This window comes from Myodes glareolus, chromosome 4 (assembly GCF_982192425.1).
Source record: "Myodes glareolus chromosome 4, mMyoGla1.1, whole genome shotgun sequence".
Lineage (NCBI taxonomy): Eukaryota > Metazoa > Chordata > Mammalia > Rodentia > Cricetidae > Myodes > Myodes glareolus.
Window position 1 is genome coordinate 107,427,597 of NC_142029.1, and position 19,777 is coordinate 107,447,373.

The 19,777-nt window shown below is 44.3% G+C and overlaps 1 protein-coding gene across 1 annotated transcript in view; it reads left to right on the forward strand.

Annotated features, from left to right (window-relative positions):
• The window catches only part of Muc16 (mucin 16, cell surface associated), a 159,861-nt gene that overhangs the window by 14,513 nt on the left and 125,571 nt on the right, over positions 1-19,777 (forward strand). Inside the window, exon 4 of the mRNA XM_087905954.1 lies at positions 2,500-18,564. Coding sequence (XP_087762080.1) covers positions 2,500-18,564 — 16,065 coding nt within the window. The remainder of the gene's footprint in view (positions 1-2,499; positions 18,565-19,777) is intronic.

The window sequence follows — 19,777 nt, forward strand, 5'->3', positions numbered from 1 at the left end:
TGTGTGTGAGAGCTGTCTCCTCCCTTCTTATATTCTCCTCTCTAGTACTGGGATTAAAGGCATGCACTACTACTGCCCAGTTTCTATGGCAAACTGGCATGACTCCTGGGATTAAAGATGTGTGCCACCACTGTGTGGTCTATAAGGCTAATCAGTGTGGCCGTTTTGCTCTCTGAACTCCAGGCAAGCTTTATTTCAAATGAAATATCACTAGAACATGGTTTTCATGAATGCTTCTCTGAGCTGGATCTTTATCTAATGGTTACTATGTAGAACACAGTGTATAATAGTATTCTCATAATATGCTGAACAAGATTTGCTCCAGATACCAAACATTAATCTCTCTCTCCCCCATTCTCTCTCTAAAACCTTTCCTTGTAACCCAAGCTGGCCTTTGACTCACAATTTTACTGTCATAGTCTCCTAAATACTAAGATTTCAGATACATTCCCCCATGCCCACTCTTATTTGCTAATGCAATAAAATATATACATTGGAGACATTGATTTAAACTGAGAATGCATAGAATGACATCAAAGGAACACAATAATTATAATGCAACTTTGTGTGTGGAGAATGCTTGTGGTAAGCCACAGCAGCTGGTACATGCTACTCAAGCATACTCTTGCCGCCTTTGGCTCCTCACTAGATTCTAAGCCAAGAACTGCACTTCTGAGCCACATTCCCAGGTTTCTCACTGGAAGGTTCTAGGCAGAGGCTCTACCACAGAGCCATGCTCCAGCTCCTCACTGAGGGATTGTAGGCATGTCTGGAGCCTGTGAAAGTAAAAACAGGCATCAGATCCCTGGAACTGGAGTCATGGGTGTTATAAGTCACTAAGTAGATAAAATGAAGGAAAGCGGGTCTTCTGCATGGGCAGAAAGTACTCCACGTCATAGAGCCATCTTTCCTGTTTTCTGTTTTTCTCTGAAGTGGATAGAGTTATATTCCCACCAACAGTGTATAATGTTGATTCTTTTCCAATATTTTTAAGCACTCATTTTCTAATTTGTACTTAAATGTCATTTTGACTATGATGAAAGTGAGTCTTGGTGTAGTTTTGTATCTATGTAAAGTGGCTAACAATGTTGGACATTTTCCCCATAGTCATAGTGGGAACCTTGGTTTTAATAAGCTACTTTGAAGCTCTAGGCTTTGGACAAAGTCACCACCAAGTCAGAGCTATTGATTTATCCTGTGGCTGAAGCATCTTAGGTGGGTTTCCTAAAAAACAGCTGTTATATCTAAGACATAGAGCCGTGTAAAGACAAAAAACAGATGGAAAAGAAGTCAGTTAAAGGTACCTTAGTGTGCAGATTCCAGTTTTGGTCACAGTATTTACAGGTATGCACCACCATACTCAGAGAGTGGAGTTCTAAGGATTTACTCCATGAATACTAGGTAAATGTTCTATTCAATGAACTCTATGCCTAGCCCATGTACACTCTTAAATGTATACATAAAACAATACCATGGCATGTTAAATGACTTCCAGAGAAAAAAGATTTTGTAATCACAGAGTGCTAGTAAACCTTGGTTTGTACAAAGCCAAAAATGCTCCTTTACATCGACATCTCTAGTAAAAATGACAAAGTCAGCACAGGGATATCACATTATGAAGCCCAAACTTTCAAACTAAGACTCATATCACCTCTCTCAAAGCAAAGAGGTACATTCTTATGCACCATTCTTTCAGGACCTCATTTATTTATTCCTTCACCCAATACTTTAAGTTGAACACCTATCATGTGTCAAGCAGTGAAACGTTAATAGTTTTCAACAGCCAGGAAATCTGAAGATGAAAACTGAAGTTCAGACATTGTGGTAAGAAATGGAGAAAATGAAATATAAAGAATTCTCAGTAAGGTGGATTTAAACTTGCCCAAGAAAATGATCAGAACTGGTGGGACCTGATGAGAGATAGGTAGGTCAGGACAGAAAGCTTCACCTTGAGTAATGTGGAAAATAGACGGGGACAAGGATTGGATGTGTGTGGTCACAAAATTATGAAGGAGTTACAGCTCAAAAGGATCCAGGAGGACTAAAGTTATAGTTCCATTGGTAGAGTGCTTGCCTAGAATTCACAAAGCCCTGAGTTTCTGTCATTGGCACCATATAAACTAAATGTGGTAATGCATATCTATAATCTCAGAATACCATCAGCGATGTAGTAAGTTTAAGACTGGCCAGGAAACAGAAAACCCTGTCCCTCTGTTTCTCTCCTGTCTCTGTCTCTCTTACTCTTACACACACACAGACATGCACATGCACACACACACACACACACCAGAAAATAAAAAAGGAGTCAGGGAAACAGATAAACAATATAGCAAAATTCACAGTACCTTTTCCCTTCCCAGATCGTGCCGCCCACCCCAAAAACGCAGCACTGTCATAGATACTTCTCTCCCTTTATCATGTACAGTCAAAAAAACATGAATTGTCTATTGAGAAAGTGCAAACATTTTTACAATTTGTGTTACATGTCTCAACTTACAGAACTATCCACAGAAGGGGCGGTGAAAGCGGAGACCACTGATGCAGCTCTGAAGACTACACCCATTGCCACTTCAACCACCAAAATCTCTACAATTTCAAGACCCCTGACTCGCCTCTGGACACCAAAGACAACAGGCGACATAAACACAACAGAGATGATTATCACAGCCTCAGACGCCTCCCGCAATGTCCTAGGGATGACAGCATCACTTTCTACAGGCTCTAGGGAAAAGCCCAGCACGGTCCTCAGGACAAGACCATCTTCTTACAGTAGAGAACCAGAGAGCACAGCCTCGAGGAGCCCCAGTCTTAGGACAGAGACCAGCCAAGATAGTCGTACCTTAACCGGCTCTTCTGGTGACTCTGGCACAGTCCCATGGGTCACCTATCCTTTGGAGATTACTTCAGCTGCTGCCAAGATGATGCTGAGTGCTTCTCAAGGTGAAGAAGTCAGTTCAGCTATTCCACAGTTAACTGTTTTCTCTACAGTACCAGATTTGCCGACCTCACTGATTAGCAAGCCTGAAGAAAGCACTGGTATGTTTATTCCAACTCTTACTGATTCCCCGAGTGAACCAAAGACAATAGCTTCTGGGGTCACCCATCCTGGAACAGAGGTGAGTTATTCTGCTGCCAGCACTTTCCCCACTGACACATCAGGAATGGCAGCCCCATTGGATATTAGTACTGGAGCAGAGACCAAGTCAGCCTTCCGAAGTCTCACAGTTGCGCCTAGTGAGTCACATACAATATTCCCAAGGGACACACATCTTACACAGAGCAGAATCCTTGCTTCTGAAAATATTCTTGACATTTCCTCTGGTGAATCTGATACTACCACACTCTCAGTGGATACAGAAGTCATGCTATCCATTCCAACCACTACTGCATCACCTGTTAGAGCAGGATTGGCAACCTCACTGGTCGTTAGGTCTCAGACACAGAAAAAAAGTAGTACGTCAACTGTGACTCCTGCTGGTGAACCAGAGTCCACTGCCACACTTGTCACTGATCCCAAAGCATGGGGAACTACAGCTATTCTAAATACAAGTAATTCAGCTGCTGTAGCAGGAAAGATCCTAGAGCCAATTACTTCAACCCTGACTGCTTTTCCAGATCAACTGTTTAATACAACCTCTTGGCTCGCCCAGACTGGGACAGAAGGCACCTCAAATTTTTCCACTGTGGAGAGTATATCCTCTACTGAGCAAATTTCAACATCAGGGATTACCCATTTTACAGAGACAAACGTTACTCTTCCTAAGACAGACCTAACATTTTCCCATGGTGGATCAGATTTGACACTGTCAACAACCACAAGTACTGGAAAAGAAGCCAGCTCTGCCCTTCCCACTACAGTGACTTCACCCGGTCTACCCCATACAATGACCTCACTGGCCACTAGTTCTAGAGCAGTGACCAGTACAAGTATTCCGTCTTTGTCTATTTCTTTTTCTAAACCAGAGACAACAGACTCATTTACTACCAATGCTGGAGCCCAGATAATTTCAGCTATTACAGTTCCATCTTACTCCCCTACTCTACCAGGAATGTTGGCCTCACTAAAAACCAGTTCTGGAACAAAAAGCAGTCCATCTCCAGCTTCAGCTGTTTCCCCAGGTCAACCAGAGACCACCATTCCGGGGGCCAAGTCCAGTCCAACTTTGGCTGTTTTTCCTGGTGAGCCAGACACAACCATTTCCTTAGTCACTCCTCATGCAGCGATCAGTCCTACAGTTCTCAAGACAGCCCCAGAATTTTCTAAGCATGGGTTAGATGTTACACCCTCAGTGGCTTCCAGTCTTGGGACAGAAACAAATTTAGCTGGCTCGTCTCCTATTTTTTCACCTGAGGTGAAAGGGGTTCTGACCTCACTGGCTCCTAGTTTTTCAACAGTAACTAGTGAAAGCACTCCAGCTCAGTCTGTTTCTGCTGATGAGTCTGACACCACAGTATCTTTGGTCAGCCACCGTAGGCCACAGGTGAGTTCAACCATTGCAACTCTGACCATCTCCCCTGATGTTCCAGAGATGATGTCACTCACCACTAGCAGTAAATTAGAAACAAGTCCATTTCCAACTCATATTGCTTTCTCAAGTCAGCCGGAGACCACCGCTTCAGAAGTCAGCCATCCTGGGGATAAAGCTAGTCCTAAGATTCCATCTGGGACTAGGACCCCCACTGAGCCAGATGAAGCAACAAGGCCAAGTTTTTCCCATATGGATTTAGACACAACGCCTCCCACATCCACAATTATTGGTCCAGAAACCAGTTCATCTGTTCTAACCACAACTATCTTACCTGTTGTCCCAGATACGGTGACTTCGCAGGTCCCTAGTTTTGGTACGGATTCAAAAACAACTAAACCAATTCTGATGCTCCATTCTTCTGAACCACAGACCATAGTTTCCCTGGCAACCAATGCAGGGGAAGAGTCCAGGTCAGCCATTTCTACTGCAGCTGTCTCTCTAGCTGTAACAGAAGTGATGACATCACCGGTCTCTAGTTCTGGGGCAGAGACACATGCAATCCCTCCAATTCAAACTGCTTCCCCAGCTGATCCAGACACTATAACCTCATGGGTCACCCACTCTGGCAGAGAAGGTACTTCAGATGTTTTGACTGTATCTACTTTACCTGGTGGGACAGGTGAAATAAAATCATGGAATACTCATTCTTCAGAGACTAACCTAACAGGCCTCATGACAACTCCAGATGTTTCCCACACTGCATCAGATGGTTTACCCTCAATGGCCACCAGTTCTGAGACAGAAGCCAGATCAGATTCTTCAACTTCTGCTTTTTCATCTAATGTATCAGAAGTACTGAGTTCACCTGTCACTACTTTTAGGACAGTCACCAGCACCAATATTCCAATTTTGACACTTTCTTCTGATAAACCAGAGACAGGAGTCTTAATGTCCACTTATACTGTGGTACAAAAAACTTCATCCCTTCCAACTGTGACAGCTTCCTCTGGTATACCTGGGATAGTGACTTCACTAGTCCCTAGTTCTGAGATGTACTCCAGTACAATTTCCCCACAAATCACAAGTTATTCACAAATACTGGAGAAAACAGCATCACAAGTAACACTTTCTAAAATGTCAGAAGATAGTTCTTTTGTTACAACCCTTACTACTTCACCAGATGAAGCAGGCACATCAGCCCCATTTGTTATCAGTCCTGAAGAGACCAGCACAAAGGTTCCCAGGACGAACACAAGTTTTTCCCATATTGAACCTCATACCACTCCCTCAACAGCCACCACAGGTGAACAGGAAGCCGGATCATCTGCTCCAAGTACTCCAACGATAGTTATCTCATCTAATATTCCAGATGTGATAACCTTAGAAGGTCACAGGTCAGAGACATCCAAACCAATTCTGACTCTTCAACCTTCTGAACCACAAACCAAGATGTCTCTGACTTTTCAAGCAGGGGAAAAGATTAGTTCACCCATGTCTACTACTGCTGTCTCTCCAGGTGTAACAGAAATGATAAGACCACTATTCACTAGCTCTGAGACAGGCAGCCATAAAAGAAATCAGACTATTTCTTCAGGTCAACCAGAGACCACAACCTCATGGATCATGAATCCTGAAACAGAAGCCACTGCAAGGGTGCTAACTACAATCATCTCACCCAATGTTCTAGAGATACTGACCTCAAAATCTGTGAACCAAACTCTGAAGTCACAGACTATAGGTTCATTGGTAACTCATGCTGGAAAAGAGCCCAATTCAACCATATCTACTCTGGCTGTCTCTCCAGATATAACAGAAAAGACTACATCACTGGTCACCACCAAAGGTAGAGAGAGTCATGCAACAACTCCAACTCTAACTTTCCCCCCAAGACTACCAAATACAACAATATCTTGGATTAACATCCCTGAAAAAGAAGCCAGTTCAGGTGCTCGAAATACAAACTTAACATCTAGTGTGACAGACATGATGACATCAACAATCCTGAGCCACACTCCTTCTGAACCACAGAAGAAAACATCATTGGCAACTCCTGCTGGGCAACAACAAAGTTTGGCCATGAATAGTATGTCAGTCTCTCAGGGTATAACAGAAGTGACATCCCAGGTCAATATCTCAGACACAGAAAGCCATGCAGTGACTTCAAATACAGATTTATCCTTAATACAACCAGAGGCCACAGAAACAGGGGTAACAGATAGTGGAAGACAAGGCACTTCAGGAGTTCTATTTAAGACCATCTCACCTCGCATGCCAGAAACGATGACCTCATCAACTTTTATTACCTCTGAACCATACACTACAATTCCATTGGTTACCAACACTGGGGAACAGCCAAGTTCAGCCATGTCTACAAGGCCTCTCTCATCAGGCATAACTGAAACGGTGCCATCACTCATCACTAGCTCTAGCACGAAAAACTCATCAGTGGCTTCAACTCCATATGTTTCCTCAAGTGAACCAGAGACCACAGACCCAAGGATTGCCCATCCTGGAAAAGGAGGCACTTCTGGAGTTCTATCTAGAACCATCTCACATAGTGTAACAGAAATGATCACCTCACCAACTCTTATTCCTTCTAAATCACATAGCACAGTTTCATTGGTCACCCACATTGGAGAACAGCCCAGTTCAGCCATGTCTGTAAGGCCTGTTCGTCCACACATAGCAGAAAAGATACAATCATTTGCCGCTAGCTCAAGCACAGAAAGCCACTCTGTTACTTCACCTCTTGCTATTTCCCAAGATCAACCAGGGACCACATCACCTTGGGTCAATCACCCTGTAAAAGAAGATACTTCAGGGGTTCTAAGAACAATGGCCCCACCTACTCTTCCAGACATGATGACCTCAACAACTCTGATCCACACTCCTCCTGAACTGCAGACCATAACATCATTGGTCACTCATACTGGTGAACATCTCAGTCCATCCATGTCCACTCAAGTTGTCTCTCAGAGTGGAATGGATATGATGATGTCACATGCCAGGACTGAGGTACCTGAAACCAGACCAGCTCTACTTGTTTCTCCAGGTCAAAGAGAGACCACAGCCTCATGGGTGACTCATGCTGAAAGAGAAGACACTTCAGGTGTTCTAACTACTACTGTTTCTACTACTGGTCCAGACCTTGTTACTTCCACCACTCTTATTCCTTCTGAATCACATTCCACAGTTTCATCTGTCACCCATATTGGTGAACAGCCCAGTTCAGCCATGCCTACACTGACTGGCTCTCCAGGTGTAACAGAAATGATGCCATCACTGGTCACTAGCTCTATCACTAAAAGCAATCCAACAACTACAATGCTGACAGTATCCCCAGATCAAACAGGGACCACAGGTTCATGGGCCACCCATTCTGTAAAGACAGTTAGTTTAGATGTTCTAACTACAAATATGTCAGCTACTGCTTCAGAGAATGTAAGCTCAATAATTCCAACCTACATTCCATCTGAAACACAGACCACAGCAGTACCAATGGTTACTCGTGCTGAGGCACAACCAAGTTTATCCATGTCTACTCAGACTGTCTCTCCAGAAGCAACAGAAACGATGACATCACAGGCCACTACTACTGGTTCAAAAGCCCATGAAACCAGGTCAGCTCTACTGCTTCTTCCAGGTCACACAGAGACCACAGCCACGCAGGTGACTCACGCTGAAAGAGAAGGCACTTCAGGTGTTCTAACCACCACTATTTCAGCTAGTGATCCAGACCTTGTTACTTCCACAACTCTTATTCCTTCTGAACAACATTCCACACTTTCATTTGCCACCCACATTGGTGAACAGCCCAGTTCAGTCATTCCTCCCCTGGCTGTCTCTCCAAGTGTAACAGAAATGCTGTCATCACTGGTCACTAGCTCCAGCACTAGCTTTGCACTGGCTACAACTCTGGCAGTTTCCACAGAAAAACCAGGAATTGCAGGCCCATCGGTCACCCATCCTGGAGAAGAGGACTCCTCAGGTGATCTCTCTACAGCCATCTCATCAGATGTTCCAAACATGATGACCTCAACAACTCTGACCCACACTCCTCCTGAACCACAGACCAGAGCATCATTGATCACACATCCTGGTAGACATCCCAGCACATCCTTGTCTTACCAGGCTGTCTCTTCAGGCATAACAGAAATGATGCCATCACTTGTCACTGGCGCAAGCATAGGAAGCTCTGCAATGACTTCAACTCTGGATGATTCCACAGGCCTACCTGAGATCACAGCCCCATTGACCACCCATCCTGAAAGAGAAGCCGTATCAGCAGTTTCTACTACTCCCATTTCGACTGCTATCCCAGAAATGTTGACCTCAATTACTCTCATTCCTTCTGAATCATATGACACAATTTCACTGGCCACCCCTATAGAACAACAACCCAGTGAAACTTTGTCTACAAGTCCTGTCTCTCCAGGTATTACAGAAATGATACCATCACTGGTCACTAACTCAAGCACAGAGAACAATTCCGTGACTTCAACTATGGCTGTTTCATCAGATCAAACCGGGACCACAGCTCCATGGGTCACCAATCCTGGAGAAGAAGGTACTTCAGGGGTTCTCTCTTCAACCATCTCACATAGCATAGAAATGATGACATCACCAAATCTTATTTCTGCTGAACTAAACACCACAGTGTCATTGGTCACTCATATTGGGGAACAGCATAGTTCAGACACAGCTACAAAGCCTATCTCTCCAGGTATAACAGAAACGATACCATCCTTTGCCACTAGCTCAAGCACAGAAAGCAATTCTGTCACTTCACCTCTTGCTATTTCCCCAGACAAACCAGGGACCACATCACCATGGGTCACTCACCCTGTAAAAGAAGATACTTCAGGGGTTCTAAGAACAATGGCCCCACCTACTCTTCCAGACATGATGACCTCAACAACTCTGATCCACACTCCTCCTGAACTGCAGACCATAACATCATTGGTCACTCATACTGGTGAACATCTCAGTCCATCCATGTCCACTCAAGTTGTCTCTCAGAGTGGAATGGATATGATGATGTCACATGCCAGGACTGAGGTACCTGAAACCAGACCAACTCTACTTGTTTCTCTAGGTCAAAGAGAGACCACAGCCTCATGGGCGACTCATTATGATGGGGAAGACACTTCAGGTGTTCTAACTACCACTGTTTCAAATGCTGGTCCAGACCTTGTTGCTTCAACATCTCCTATTCCTTTCGAACAACATTCAACAGTTTCTTTTGTCACGCACATTGGTGAACAGCCCCGTTCAGCCATGCCTACACTGACTGGTTCTCCAGCTGTAACAGAAATGATGCCATCACTGGTCACTAGCTCTATCACTAAAAGCAATCCAACAACTACAATGATGACAGTATCCCCAGATCAAACAGGGACCACAGGTTCATGGGCCACCTATTCTGTAAAGGCAGTTAGTTTAGATGTTCTAACTACAAATATGTCAGCTACTGCTTCAGAGAATGTAAACTCAATAATTCCAACCTACATTCCATCTGAAACACAGACCACAGTATCAATGGTTACTCATGCAGAGGCACAACCAAGTTTATCCATATCTACTCAGACTGTCTCTCCAGAAGCAACAGAAACGATGACATCACAGGCCACTACTACTGACTCAAAAGCCCATGAAACCAGTTCAGCTCTACTGCTTCTTCCAGGTCACACAGAGACCACAGCCACGTGGGTGACTCACGCTGAAAGAGAAGGCACTTCAGGTGTTCTAACCACCACTATTTCAGCTAGTGATCCAGACCTTGTTACTTCCACAACTCTTATTCCTTCTGAACAACATTCCACACTTTCATTTGCCACCCACATTGGTGAACAGCCCAGTTCAGTCATTCCTCCCCTGGCTGTCTCTCCAAGTGTAACAGAAATGCTGTCATCACTGGTCACTAGCTCCAGCACTAGCTTTGTACTGGCTACAACTCTGGCAGTTTCCACAGAAAAACCAGGAATTGCAGGCCCATCGGTCACCCATCCTGGAGAAGAGGACTCCTCAGGTGATCTCTCTACAGCCATCTCATCAGATGTTCCAAACATGATGACCTCAACAACTCTGACCCACACTCCTCCTGAACCACAGACCAGAGCATCATTGATCACACATCCTGGTAGACATCCCAGCACATCCTTGTCTTACCAGGCTGTCTCTTCAGGCATAACAGAAATGATGCCATCACTTGTCACTGGCGCAAGCATAGGAAGCTCTGCAATGACTTCAACTCTGGATGATTCCACAGGCCTACCTGAGATCACAGCCCCATTGACCACCCATCCTGAAAGAGAAGCCGTATCAGCAGTTTCTACTACTCCCATTTCGACTGCTATCCCAGAAATGTTGACCTCAATTACTCTCATTCCTTCTGAATCATATGACACAATTTCACTGGCCACCCCTATAGAACAACAACCCAGTGAAACTTTGTCTACAAGTCCTGTCTCTCCAGGTATTACAGAAATGATACCATCACTGGTCACTAACTCAAGCACAGAGAACAATTCCGTGACTTCAACTATGGCTGTTTCATCAGATCAAACCGGGACCACAGCTCCATGGGTCACCAATCCTGGAGAAGAAGGTACTTCAGGGGTTCTCTCTTCAACCATCTCACATAGCATAGAAATGATGACATCACCAAATCTTATTTCTGCTGAACTAAACACCACAGTGTCATTGGTCACTCATATTGGGGAACAGCATAGTTCAGACACAGCTACAAAGCCTATCTCTCCAGGTATAACAGAAACGATACCATCCTTTGCCACTAGCTCAAGCACAGAAAGCAATTCTGTCACTTCACCTCTTGCTATTTCCCCAGACAAACCAGGGACCACATCACCATGGGTCACTCACCCTGTAAAAGAAGATACTTCAGGGGTTCTAAGAACAATGGCCCCACCTACTCTTCCAGACATGATGACCTCAACAACTCTGATCCACACTCCTCCTGAACTGCAGACCATAACATCATTGGTCACTCATACTGGTGAACATCTCAGTCCATCCATGTCCACTCAAGTTGTCTCTCAGAGTGGAATGGATATGATGATGTCACATGCCAGGACTGAGGTACCTGAAACCAGACCAACTCTACTTGTTTCTCTAGGTCAAAGAGAGACCACAGCCTCATGGGCGACTCATTATGATGGGGAAGACACTTCAGGTGTTCTAACTACCACTGTTTCAAATGCTGGTCCAGACCTTGTTGCTTCAACATCTCCTATTCCTTTCGAACAACATTCAACAGTTTCTTTTGTCACGCACATTGGTGAACAGCCCCGTTCAGCCATGCCTACACTGACTGGTTCTCCAGCTGTAACAGAAATGATGCCATCACTGGTCACTAGCTCTATCACTAAAAGCAATCCAACAACTACAATGATGACAGTATCCCCAGATCAAACAGGGACCACAGGTTCATGGGCCACCTATTCTGTAAAGGCAGTTAGTTTAGATGTTCTAACTACAAATATGTCAGCTACTGCTTCAGAGAATGTAAGCTCAATAATTCCAACCTACATTCCATCTGAAACACAGACCACAGTATCAATGGTTACTCATGCAGAGGCACAACCAAGTTTATCCATATCTACTCAGACTGTCTCTCCAGAAGCAACAGAAACGATGACATCACAGGCCACTACTACTGACTCAAAAGCCCATGAAACCAGTTCAGCTCTACTGCTTCTTCCAGGTCACACAGAGACCACAGCCACGTGGGTGACTCACGCTGAAAGAGAAGGCACTTCAGGTGTTCTAACCACCACTATTTCAGCTACTGTTCCAGACCTTGTTACTTCCACAACTCTTATTCCTTCTGAACCACATTCTACACTTTCATTTGCCACCCACATTGGTGAACAGCCCAGTTCAGCCATTCCTCCCTTGGCTGTCTCTCCAAGTGTAACAGAAATGCTGTCATCACTGGTCACTAGCTCCAGCACTAGCTTTGCACTGGCTACAACTCTGGCAGTTTCCACAGAAAAACCAGAAACTGCAGGCCCATCGGTCACCCATCCTGGAGAAGAGGACTCCTCAGGGGATCTCTCTACAGCCATCTCATCAGATGTTCAAAACATGATGACCTCAACAGCTCTGACCCACACTCCTCCTGAACCACAGACCAGAGCATCATTGATCACACATCCTGGTAGACATCCCAGCACATCCTTGTCTTACCAGGCTGTCTCTTCAGGCATAACAGAAATGATGCCATCACTTGCCACTGGCTCAAGCATAGGAAGCTCTGCAATGACTTCAACTCTAGATGATTCCACAGGCCTGTCTGAGATCACAGCCCCATTGACCACCCATCCTGAAAGAGAAGCCATATCAGTAATTTCTACTACTCCCATTTCAACTGGTATCCCAGACATGTTGACCTCAACTACTCTCATTCCTTCTGAATCACATGACACATTTTCATTGGCCACCCCTATAGAACAACAGCCCAGTGAAACTTTGTCTACAAGTCCTGTCTCTCCAGGTATTACAGAAATGATACCATCACTGGTCACTAACTCAAGCACAGAGAACAATTCTGTGACTTCAACTATGGCTGTTTCATCAGATCAAACCGGGACCACAGCTCCATGGGTCACCAATCCTAGAGAAGAAGGTACTTCAGGGGTTCCACCTTCAAACATCTCACATAGCATACCAGAAATGATGACATCACCAAATCTTATTTCTGCTGAACTAAACACCACAGTGTCATTGGTCACTCATATTGGGGAACAGCATAGTTCAGACACAGCTACAAAGCCTATCTCTCCAGGTATAACAGAAACGATACCATCATTTGCCACTAGCTCAAGCACAGAAAGCAATTCTGTCACTTCACCTCTTGCTATTTCCCCAGATCAACCAGAGACCACATCACCATGGGTCACCAACTCTGAAAAAGAAGAAACTACGGGGGTTCTAAGAACAATGGCCCCACCTACTGTTCCAGACATGATGACCTCAACAACTCTGATCCACACTCCTCCTGAACTGCAGACCATAACATCATTGGTGACTTATACAGGTGAACATCTCAGTCCATCCATGTCCACTCAAGTTGTCTCTCAGAGTGGAATGGAAATGATGATGTCACATGCCAGGACTGAGGTACCTGAAACCAGACCAACTCTACTTGTTTCTCCAGGTCAAAGAGAGACCACAGCTTCATGGGGGACTCATGATGAAGGGGAAGACACTTCTGCTGTTCTAACTACCACCATTTCAACTGCTGGTCCAGACCTTGTTACTTCAACATCTCCTATTCCTTCTGAACAATATTCAACAGTTTCTTTTGTCACCCACATTGGTGAACAGCCCAGTTCAGCCTTCCCTACACTGACTGGCTCTCCAGGTGTAACAGAAATGATGCCATCACTTGTCACTGGTGCAAGCATAGGAAGCTCTGCAATGACTTCAGCTCTGGATGATTCCACAAGTCTGTCTGAGATCACAGCCCCATTGACCACCCATCCTGAAAGAGAAGCCACATCAGCAGTTTCTACTACTCACATTTCCTCTGCTATCCCAGAAATGTTGACCTCAACTACTCTCATTCCTTCTGAATCACATGACACAATTTCATTGGTCACCCCTATAGAACAACAGCCCAGTGAAACTTTGTCTACAAGTCCTGTCTCTCCAGGTATTACAGAAATGATACCATCACTGGTCACTAACTCAAGCACAGAGAACAATTCCATGACTTCAATTATGGCTGTTTCATCGTATCAACCAGAGACCACAGTCCCATCGATCACCCATCCTGGAAAAGAAGACACTTCAGGGGTTCTATCTTCTACCATCTCACATAGCATACCCAAAATGGTGACATCACCAAATCTTATTTCTGCTGAACTAAACACCACAGTGTCATTAGTCACTTATATTGGGGAACATCATAGTTCAGACATAGCTACAAGGCCTATCTCTCCAGATAAATCAGAAATGATACCATCACTGGTCACTGGCTCAAGCACAGATAGCTACTTAGTGACTTCAACTCTGACTGTTTCTCTTGATCAACATGTGACTATAGCCCCATTGGTTCCCCATCCAGGAAAAGAAGTCACTTCAAAAGTTCTATCTACAACCGTCACACCTGGTGTTCCAGACATGATGACCTCAACAACTCTGATCCACACTCCTCCTGAACCACAGACCATAGCATCATTAGTCACACATGCTGGTGAACATCCCAATTTATCCATGTCTGCTCAGACTGTCCCTTCAGGTGTAACAGAATTGATGACATCCACAGCCACTACTTCTGGGACAGAGACACATGAAACCAATCCAGCTCTACTTGTTTTCCCAGGTCCAACAAATAGCACAGCATTATGGGTGACTCATGCTGAAACAGAAGACACTTCAGGTGTTCTGACCACTCCTATTTCAGCTAGTGTTCCAGACCTTGTTACTTCCACAACTCCTGTTCCTTCTGAATCACATTCTACAGTTTCCTCTGTCACCCACATTGGGGAACAGCCTAGTTCAGCCAGGTCTACTCTGGCTGGCTCTCCAGGTAATACAAAACTGATCCCATCACTAGTCACTAGCTCCAGCTCTATACCACCTACAACTCTGGAAGTTTCAACAGGTAAACCAGAGACCATAGCCCTATGGATCACCCATCCTGGAACAGAAGGTTCTTCAGAGGATCTATCTACAACCATCTCAGCTGGTGTTACAGACATGATGACCTCAACAGCTCTGGTCCACACTCCTTCTGAACCACAGACCAGAGCATCCTTGGTCACGCATCCTGGTAGACATCCCAATTCATCCTTGTCTGATCAAGCTGTATCTTCTGATGCAACAGAAATGACACGCTCACTAGTCACCAGCTTGGGCACAGGAAGCTATGTAATGGTCACCCGTACTGAAAGAGAAGGCACATCAGGGGTTCCAAGTACTACCATTTCAGCCAGTGTCCCCAAAATGATTTCCACAGCAACTCTTTTTCCTTCTGAACCAGTAACTGAAACTTCATTTGTCAGCTCTGCTGAGGGTCAGACCAATTTAAGTCTGTCTACCATGGCTGTCTCTCCAAGTATAACGGAAATGACATCACAAGCCACTACTTTGGGGACAGAGACAGAAGAGACCCCTCCAGTTCTATTTGTTTCCCCAGATGAAAGAGAGACCACAGCCTCAAGGGTAACTCATATTGAAAGAGTACCCACCTCAGGTTCTCCAACCTCCACTATTTCAACTATTTTCCCAGATTTGGTTACCTCACCAACTCTTATTTCTTCTGAACCACATACTACAGTTTCATTCATTACCCTCGCTGAGGAACAACAGACAACTCAGACTGTCTCTCCTGGCATAACAGAAATGATACCATCAATGATCACTCTCTCAGGCAAAAATAACCACTCAGCATCTTCAACTCTGGCAGATTCTGTAGGTGAAGCAGAAACCACAACCCATACTGGAAACGAAGACACTTCAGTGGTTCTGACTACAGCCATCTCACTTAGTGGTCTAGACACAATGACCTCAACAATTCCGAACCACACTACTGAAACACAGAACATAACATCATTGGTTCCCCATGCTGGAGGACAGCCCAGTTTATCCATGTCTACTCAGAGTGTCTCTCCGGGTATAACAGAAGTGACGCCATCACTGTTCACTAACTTGGGCACAAGCTCTGCAATGACTACAACAGTGACTGTTTCCCCAGGTCAACCTGAGAGCACAGTCCCATGGGTCCCCCATCCTGGAATAGAAGGCACTTCAAGGGTTCTCTCTATGACCATCTCACCTAATGTACCAGAAATGATGTCATCACCGACTCTTATTCCTTCTGAATCACATACCATAGTTTCACTTGTCACCCACTTTGAAGAACAGTCCAGTTCAACCATGTCTGCAAAATCTGTAGCTCCAGGTATAACTGAAATGATACCATCACAGGTCACTAGTTCTGGAACCAAAAACCATCCAATCACTTCAAGTCTGTCTGTTTCCTCAGGTCAAACAGAGTCCACAGCTCCATGGGTCACCCATCCGGGGAAAGAAGACACTTCAGGAGTTCTAACTTCAGCCATCTCACCTCGTGTTCCTGGTACGCTGACCTTAACAGCTGTGAACCACATTACTTCTGAACCACAGACTGGAACATTGGTCACCCATGCTGGGGGTCAGCCCAGTACATCCATGTCTACTCTGGCTATCTCTCCCCATGTAACAGAAATGATACCATCACTGGGCACTAGCTCTGGTGTGCCAGAAATGATGACCTCACCAAATCTTATTTCTTCTGAAGCAGATACAACAATTTCTTTGGTCACTGATGTTGGGGGACAACCCAGTTCAACCATGTCTACAAAACCTATCTCTCCCCGTGTAACAGAAACAATATCATCACTCATCACTAGTTCCTACATAGAAATGGATTCAGTGTCTTCCACTCTCGCTACTTCTCCAGGTCAACAAGAAACCCCAACCTCATTGCTCACCACTCCTATAACAGAAGCCCCTTTGAGTATTCTAAGGACACCCATATCTCCCAGTGTTCCAGACATGTTATCTTCATCAACTCTTATTCCTTCTGAACCACATACCACAATGTCCTTGACCTCCCATGTTGAGGGACAGCCCAGTTCTGCCATGCCTACAAGGCCTGTCCCTCCAGAAATGATTACTCCAACAACTCTTATTCCTTCTGAATCCCATAACACTATTTCAGGTGTAACAGAAATGATGACATCATTGGCCACTACGTCTGAGACGAAGACATATACAGCTACTCCAGTTTTGACTGTTTCCTCAAGTCAAACAGAGAACACAGCCTCCTCAGTCTTGCTTCCTGGAAAAGAAGCAACTTCAACAATTTCTACTCTGTCTACTTTACCTGGTGAGCCAAAAGGAACTGAAACATGGCTCATTCTTTCTGCCAAGCCCAGCACACCCCTCTCCACAGCAACTCTCAAATTTTCTTCTAGTGAATCAGACATCACACCCTCAGCTTCTGGGGCAGAGACCACTTCAGGCATTCCAACAACTCTTTCATCTGGTGTACCATATATGACCACTCCACTAACTGCTGGTTCTACAACAGACAATAGTAAGATTTTTCTTACACTGAGTACATTGATGCATGAGCCAACATCAGCAGTCTCCCTGGTCTCTCATTCTGCCTTAATCCAACAAACTTCCAGTGCTTCTGATAGTGGTTTAGATGTTACGCCCTCAATAATCAATCATCCTGGAACTGAAACCAGTTCATCTGTGCCAACAATGACTCTCTTTCCTGGGGCACCAGGTGTTGAGATCTCACAGTTCTCTAGTTCTGGCCCATCAACCAGTACATTTCCAAATACAGTTCTGTCTCCTAGTGAACCAAAAAGCACAGTCTCATTACCCACCTTCCTCAGTACAGAAACTAACCCAACATTTCCTGTTTCAACTGGTTTTCTTCCTTCATTAGAGACCACAGCCTCAGAGCCCATTACATCTAAGGTAGATGTTAGTACAACTCTCTTAACTCAGACTGTGTCCCCCAGTGTACCAGAGATGACAAATTTTCTCTTGAACTCATCTGTGACTGAGGAGAGCAAAGGTGACCTGGGTACAACATTTTCATCTGGTGCTTCTGAAGAAACAGCCTCTCTCCCCACCCACTCTGGAACTGAGACCAGCACAATCATTCTAAGTGTAACTCCTTCCCCTATTTTAACAGGAACCACAGGCTTATGGGCTTCCATCACTACTGCAGAATCTACTCTGACTATGTCCCCTAGTGTGTCTAGGTTTCCTGGTGTTCCTACAACTAGTAAATCTAGCAGTGAAACTTTACAGAGCATAGCAACTTCAGCATCTGTCACTACAGTTAGACTTTCTGATCTTGTCACTGATGCCACAAGTCCCATAATTACCTTGATACCATCAGAGTCCTCAACAAGCCCAATCACTGACCTGGAAACAAGTGACACTTCTCATTTAGCTACCACAAGTTCAAGACCCAATGGGAATAAGACCACAACTACTCAACATGGACTGAGCACATCTACAATGTCCACATGGTTCTCTGAGAATGTGACTTCAAGACCAAGTAAGAATAAGCTTTATTATTGTAGTAATCTATAACATATAACGCATATGTATATAATGTAAATATTTCCTCTGTGTGTTTTAGGTATACAATTCAGTATTGCTGAATATACAGTATTATGTAACCATAGCTTTTATTTTCCAGCCAATATTTAGATTATTCTTCATTGCTGGCTTTGTAAGTGCTATGCCACTAAGCCGTATCTACAACCCTACAAACAATTTTAATCACCCCAAACTGTACCCATTAAGCAAGAATTCCTCATTCTGTATTTCTCCCAACCATTAGTGACTGTATGAGTTTCCTTTCTATGTGCTGTATCTGTTATGTAGCTAATGCACACCCAGCTGCTGTGAGATCAAGACTGCAATACCCATGGCATATCTGGAAGACAGGTTTTCATAACACACGACCACTTCCTTTAACACACATTCTGCCTGTACCCTCTTCTACAATGTTCCCTGAGCCTTAGAATTTGTTGTTGATTTAATTTTTACTTACTCAAACATTCATTCACTTTGACAGTGTGTGTGTGTCGTATATGTGTTCAGAGACAAGAAGAGACCACCAGGTATTTTCTTACTCTTCTCTTGATTCCACCGAGGTAGGGCTTTTCACTGACTGGTACTAGACTGTCAGTGAGAAATCCCCAGAGATCCTCCTGTCTCCGCACACATCACGGCTCTGTCTGCTCTTCCAGGCACACACATGGCCCAGCCCAACTTTTTATGTGAGTGCAAGGGATTCAAACTTGGGCTGTCACGCTTGCACAGCCAGTACTCCCACCCATGGTTCCTTCTTCATGGCCCGCAGAGCTTTGAGTTTTTATTAAAATTTGAATTGAGTTTTTTCTTTTTCTTCTATTTTTGAGATTATAATATAATCACATAATTTCCCCTTTCCCTGTCCTCTTTCTAAACCCTCCCATAAATTCACACTTTGCTCTTTTTCAAAGTTATGGCCCTTATTTCATTAATTGTTGTCACATGCTTGTGATTATATTTAGGAATAAAATAAATTATACATTATAATATATGTTATACATAAGGGGCTCCTAATGCCTGGTATTGGGGATTTTGTTAGGTGGATTTTTTCTTTTGGTTTTTGGAGAGAGCCTATATACTATAACAAATATTATACAATATATTCCTAAATATAATCTACTGAATCTGTGTTGTGTACACATATTTTCAGGGCTGAAAATGAAGCATAT